The sequence below is a fragment of the Ustilago hordei genome (genome assembly GCF_900519145.1).
Source record: "Ustilago hordei strain Uho2 genome assembly, contig: UHO2_contig_01, whole genome shotgun sequence".
Classification (NCBI taxonomy): domain Eukaryota; kingdom Fungi; phylum Basidiomycota; class Ustilaginomycetes; order Ustilaginales; family Ustilaginaceae; genus Ustilago; species Ustilago hordei.
Genome location: NW_024545270.1, coordinates 1,454,479 through 1,461,078, shown reverse-complemented (window position 1 = coordinate 1,461,078; position 6,600 = coordinate 1,454,479). Strand labels below are relative to the sequence as shown.

The 6,600-nt window shown below is 46.6% G+C and overlaps 1 protein-coding gene across 1 annotated transcript; it reads left to right on the top strand.

Annotated features, from left to right (window-relative positions):
- Positions 1-5,494: 5,494 nt before the first annotated feature.
- Positions 5,495-6,529, top strand: UHO2_00427 (uncharacterized protein; the record flags this gene model as incomplete). The annotated part of the gene is made up of 1 exon (XM_041557047.1): positions 5,495-6,529. The coding sequence occupies one exon, from the start codon at positions 5,495-5,497 to the stop codon at positions 6,527-6,529; it is 1,035 nt and encodes a 344-aa protein (XP_041412981.1).
- Between the last annotated feature and the right edge of the window lie 71 nt (positions 6,530-6,600).

The following is a 6,600-nucleotide window of genomic DNA, read 5'->3' as shown; positions in this document are numbered from 1 at the left end:
ATAGTAGTTGAGTGGATCCCCATCCACTCTACACCTTACATTACTAGCTATTGTCATGGGACTGGATGGATGTGCAGGAAGAACGGAACTCATATGAAAAGATTTGGCACAACCATTGTGGATCAGGCAAAAGTAGAGTTCCAACAGAGTTCAGTGAGATCAGCAGGAACAATGGCTCCATGACATAACTCATTGTGATTGGTAGGAGCATGGGTCTTGTTACAGGACTAGAATCAGCAGGAAAGTAGAGTTTTGACAGGGATCAGTGAGATCAGTAGGATCAATGACTCTATGACACAACTCATTGTGATTGGTAGGAACATGGGTCCTATTACAGGAGTCAGTAAAATCAGCAGGATCACACTTGCCACAACAGGCCTCACAGGAATTGGTTAGAGAGAAACCTCTATTGCTGTTATGGCAAGGGGATGACAGAGAACAAGGAAGAAGTCACCACTGTATGAAGCAGGGACCTTGCACAATGATGAAGTTGGTGCAGGGAGATGGGTGCTGGCAACAGGAGGGAGATGAAAGGATGCAGGTTGCCACTTGGATAAAGTGGGAATGGCTCCTGATGATGATGAAGCAGCATGAGGGCCATCCATCCACAGGAAGAGAGCAAAGCAGTGCCAATGAGCAGCAGCCCAATGTGGATGGAAAATGGTAGGAAGGATGAGGAGGAGACATAGGGTTTAGGAGGCCTCACAGAACAGGAGCAGTGTTGCAGGCAACGCTGCAAGGATGGTATATAACCATGCTCCTTGTCATAGCAAGTGAGTGGATGGCCATCCACACTACACCATATATTACTAGTTATAGCTTTCACAGAAGTATACATTAGTATTCAGTTGACCATAGCAATTGCAGAGCATTTGCTTCTATTGTAGCTCATGTGTTGTTTCACCGCTCATTGACATCATCCAAAGGTGGTTCAATCTGCAGTCCAGATATCAATCAACACCAAAGGCAGTTCATACTGTGGTCCAGCTCTCTCAATCATTAGAACCAAAGGCAGTTGTCCACTGAAGTCCAGGGATCAGTCAACACACTGGACACTCTTGTCAGTGCCAACAACATCACTCACACCAGATCTTGGTGTCATCATAATACATTCATCATTATTGATTGTGCCAAGCTACCTCTGGATGGAGTGTCCACAGCAGTCAGTCGAAACCTGCAATAGCAAACCAACTATCACATATTAGAGTGACAAAAGTCATAGAGGCCTTCTATGACAGATCTTGATCAAAATAATAATACACAAGACTTTATCACATAACTCGATGGGATCTGTAATAGAAGTGGTTCTACTACAGATATCAGGTTTCAGGCGCGAGACCCGTGACAGCTATAACTTCACAATAAGTATACTTAGTAGATTCGTCACCAGTAGCAATTACAGAGCATTGCTACTACCATAGTGTGTGTGTTGTATCACTGCTTGATGCCATCTGAAGGCAGTTCACTCTGCAGTCCAGAGGTTGATGGACACCAAAGGTGGTTAATACTGCAGTCTGGCTCTCTCAATCATTAGAACTGAAGGCAGCCATCCACTGCAGTCCAGGGATCATTCAATCACTCATTGGAACACTGGACACTTGTGTCAAATTCATCACATTAGCTTCAGACCTTGGTGCCACCTTATCTCAAGGTATCTACAGGATATTGATTTTGCCAAGCTACCTCTGGATGGAGTGTCCCCAGTGGTCAGTCAAAACCTGTGATAACCTTCAAGCAACCATATATTTGAGCAAGAAAAGTCATAGAAGGCTTCTATGAAAGATTTCAGCAAGAATAATAATAATGGGCATTTACCACAGATCTTGCTAAGATCAGTAGTAGTTGTCTTTTTACTACAGATTTTGGGTTTCAGGTGCGTGACCTCTGACACTCACCTTCCTACCATCAACTCCTCTTCTCACAAGGGTCGCTCAACATTGACCTTGCTAATTCTTCTTTTCCCACCCAATTCCCTCCCTTACAATCCACCTGTATGGCCTTCTCTTTTCTGAGCTCGATCGCCCCCCTTACAGCAGGCTGGGAGCCTTTGAGCCAGTGAGCCACCTCACTGGCCCAGAATCTAACAGGACTCCTGTATCGTTCTCTGTATTGTGTGATCTCTATTTGAAGATACATCGGTATTTCAAAAGGTCGACATGTTAAATCAGAGTACTCAGAGTTGGGAAACCAGAAAGATGCCAAGCATTGAAGAGAATGAGGTAGATGCAAAGCTTGTGGTAACACATGCAGCCTATGCTTGTGGATTGATTCCATGGTATGCAGGGGGTATGTTGACATGACAACTGTCATGAAAGGAGATACATGGTCTATGGACAATGACTTGGAGAGTGAGTGTAGTTGGATGTTAAGGTATATATACTCCCATTCAGTAACTACCATCCCATTGAAATTCAAGCTTTTCTCACTTAGATACACCCGACTGCGAAAAGCGCCAGATAGTGGCCTCTAGAGCGGTGTACCTAATTTCAACTTCTCGTCTATATGGCCGTGTGAGTCAGGCTGGGATTCAAGTAGCTACACACCTCCGGTAATGAGGCCTGATTGTGGCCTCAAAGTGATGTTGTTATTGAAAATGACGATCCAATATGATGATGTTGGTTGATGTAAGCAGATACAAAAGGGATTGGGCAAAGGACAATCTAATTGGAGTTCAAGGATTGGGTACAACCTAGTCCCACTCATTGTCAGTCCTCATCATTAAGTAGGATGTACCCATGTTTGGCAAGTGCCACTCACTTTGTATATATATCAAGTGGGGAGCTCGAGGCTCCTGCCACATTCTTTCCTTAGTCAATTGAGTATACATGTTTCTGTCTTAAAGCAGCACTACTCAGACTCTCCCCGATTGCCAGTTATCGGGACCAAAACATCTTCACTTTTCAATAGTTGTATCTTGCTATATTTCAACTGCTCACCTAGAAAATCCCGTCGTTCTCTAGTGTCTTCCCTGTATTCCCCCTTTTGTCTTCATGCTCTCTTGCGCCCATCCAGGCCCCATACGGCGGTCCGGGAGCCTCTCGAGTCTGTGAGCACACTCACGCTCAATCCCGCAATCCTAATTTCCCTTTATGCTCTCTCATATTGTCTTTGCTATGGCATAAATTGATGGTTAAGATGAAACATGCTTGGCTGCAACTTAGAAATTGGTGGGCATGTGAACGACAGAAGTGGAAGGCGGAAAGTATACAGCAAAGTCATGAGGCAGCACAGCGCGACCGTGACAAATGGATGGAGGTCCAAAGGGTTCAGCTCCGTTGAAGATAAGCGGAAATGTTCTCTTTCCTCATGCCTGTGTTGCAACTCCACTGCTCGACAATCGTGCAAAAGAAGGGTTGAAGTGACAAACCAAGTCGGATGCTCCGCTCTTTGGGCTTCATTCTTCACCATCACTTCTGCATGTGACCGACAAACTACATATAGAGAGCATCACCTTCGATCCATTCCGCTCTGCTCAACTCAGCAAGGGCTCAAGTCAACCTTTGATACAGATACCCCTACCGTCTCCACACTAGACTCAAACCTCCCACAACTATTTTGCAGTTAACATAGTTCATGTACATGTCAAATTCACCTAGGTCTCGGATTGGAAGTGAGGTCAGTGACATGCATAGCAGTCTGAATTTGCAAAATTTCAAGGCAGCAGATCCATTATGATTCTCACACTCATCTCATCTTGAACTTGTCCTGATCTCATCTCCATACACTCCTTTCTTGTTGGAACTGCTCAACATACACCACTTTGACATCAATGGTCAACATCTCACCTAGGAAGAGGGTTGTAAAAGCCCAGCTGCAGACTGACAGGGACCAGAAGGAGCATGACATCCAGGAAGCTCTTAGTGCATTCCAGAAGGGTCAATTCAAAGACTTGAAGGCTGCTGCTGAGCATCACAATGTCCCTTACAACACTCTCTGGGATCACAGCAAAGGGTGCAAGAGCCACACTGCTGCCTTTCAACATCTGCAAGCTATACAACCAGAGGCCAAAGAGCTCTTAGTCCAACATATACAGAAGCAGGCTCACTATGGTTTCCCAATAACACCACAGAATCTCAGACAGTTGGCCAAACAACTTCTTGTCACAGGGTCAGAAGGATAGCGCAAGAGAGTGCGCCAAATTGATCAACGGCAGTCATGGGAATGTCACACAATGGAGCAGTATATGAAGGGTGCGCAATGGATCAATATATGAAGGGAGCACCAGATTGATTGGCGCCAAACCATCAGGGATCAACAAGATTAATCAGGCTGGCAGTGCATATGAATTACAAGATCGATCGAACCCCATGTCATGGGCCTGAGTGCGCAGGAAGCAGGAAGAACCGCTAGTTCATATGAAGGGAGTGCAGGAATCAGGGGATTGGGCAGATCATAGGAATTGCAGCAGAAGTCGCCGAGATCTGCAGTAGAATTGGCTCTATGACAGATCTCAGTGAGATCGGTACGAACAAGGATGATATCATGAATTCTGATGAGGTCAGTAGTAGGAGAGGTCATATAGTAGATTCCGCAGAGATCAGTGACAAGGATGTTCGTACGATGAATTCACACACGCAGAGGACCAAGCTCTGCCAAGACAGGGACCGAGCTCAGTAAATTGCAGCTGGTTACCACTCAGGGGTTCACAAGATAGGAGTCAAGAGAACAGTTGCTGGTTAGGAGGAAGGAGAACTGTGTCAAGGACACCAGCATATAGTTCATGAGGAAGAAGAGCTGTGTTGAGGAGGTCAACACGCAGCTCAAGAGGGACAGGAGTAGGGTTACAGGGACTCCTGCATAGCACTCAATGAAGGAGGTACTCTCTGGAGAGAGAGTTGGAGCAGTGGTGCTGGCAGCACTGCGAAGAGGTATAAAGCCATACCTTCTCGTCACTAAGTGGTCGAGTGGATCCTCATCCACTCTACTCATCAAACAAACTAGTATTACTTCAAGCAATAAGTATCATTAGTTCACAGTCAGCATAGTAGTAATCAACAGATTGCTCCTCATCGAAGCACATGTGTTGTATCACTGTTTCCTGACATCTGAAGGCAGTTCTAGCAAACCAGTGGTCCGGATATCGATAGAACCGAAGGCAGTTGTCAACTGTGGTCTGGGGATCACTTCAAGCGTTAGTCGACACACTGGACACTTGTGTCGACATCATCTATCCATACTCACACCAGACCATTGGTGTCAACATCAAGTTCACTTAGAGACATATTGTAGTTTGATCATGCCGAGCTACCTCTGGACAGAGTGTCCACAGTGGTCAGTCAAAATCTGTCACAACATCAATACAACTACAGATTCCAATGAAAAAAGCGGCAGAGATGGTTCTGTCGCATATTACACTAGGAATTATAATACCACTAGCGCTGTCGCATAACTCGACAGAATTGGTGATAGTACTGATACTACTACTGATCTCAGGTTTCAGGCGTGCAACTGCTGACATTAGAGTGGATCGTTCAAGCAGCACCCCACAATCAACATGATGGACAAAAGCCTCAACGATAAGCTCGAGAGGCTACTCTCCTTAATGGAAGCCCAGTTGGAGCTTACCAGGCAAGGGCAACATGAAGAGCATCTATGCCATGCTCATCTGAGTGGAGAGGAGGCGATCGAGCCCTCCCACCCAGAGGATCAAGGGGCTAGGGAAGACATGATGGGAGACCCTCCCACACCATCCCCAGCATCGCGTCCAAGGCAGGCGGTATCATTCATGGGACCGAGCGAACCGCCGGTCGACAACTATGACAAGTACACCTCACCCACCGGGCCCAGATACTTCAGGCCCTGTGTGGATCCGTACAACTGGCCAAGGGCAGAACCTCATGGTTTCGACCAAGAGGATGATACAAGCACCACCAGAGACCCCAGTCTCTCGTGCTCCAAGCCGGTCGCCACCCCATTCCCCAAGTTTAATCCTAGAGACGTTGAGATTTTCATCCTTGAGGCTGAGGCATGGTTCAAATTCAACCAGGTCTATGAGCAGGCAAGGATGATCAATCATATGGGTGCTCAATTGGAAGGGAACGCTTGCAAATGGTGGACTTCCAAGCTTCGCATCAACAGAGGCCGAGAAGGAAGACTGTTCAATGATTGGCACTACTTCACTGAGCACCTGACAGAACAGTTCAATCCTTGGAACGCCAGAATGGAGGCCTATAACAAACTTCTGGCTCTCCAGCTCACAAGCGATGCACCAGGTGCAGCCACACGCCATGTCAAACGATTCAGAGACTTAGAAGGACAAGTCAATCTAGATGACAATGAACTAGTTATTGACTTGTTTAGGGGAAGTCTCACACGCAGCCTGCAGGAGAAGTTTGAGCAGAACCCACCTTTAAAGAGGTGGGAATGGTATCGAGAGGTCGAGGAGATCGACCAGCAAAGGATGCTGTTACAGCAGTCCTCAGCCCGGCACCCAAGCGCCGCTCCATTGCGACCAAACCCTGGAGGCCGACCTACACCACCGGCTCAAGGTCCATTCCCTGCACGGCAACCAACACAGACCTATTCCTGACCGCTGGCACAAACAACAATAGGGAACTTTAGCCAACCAACCAATTGGCTGTTACCCCATCAATCGGTTCA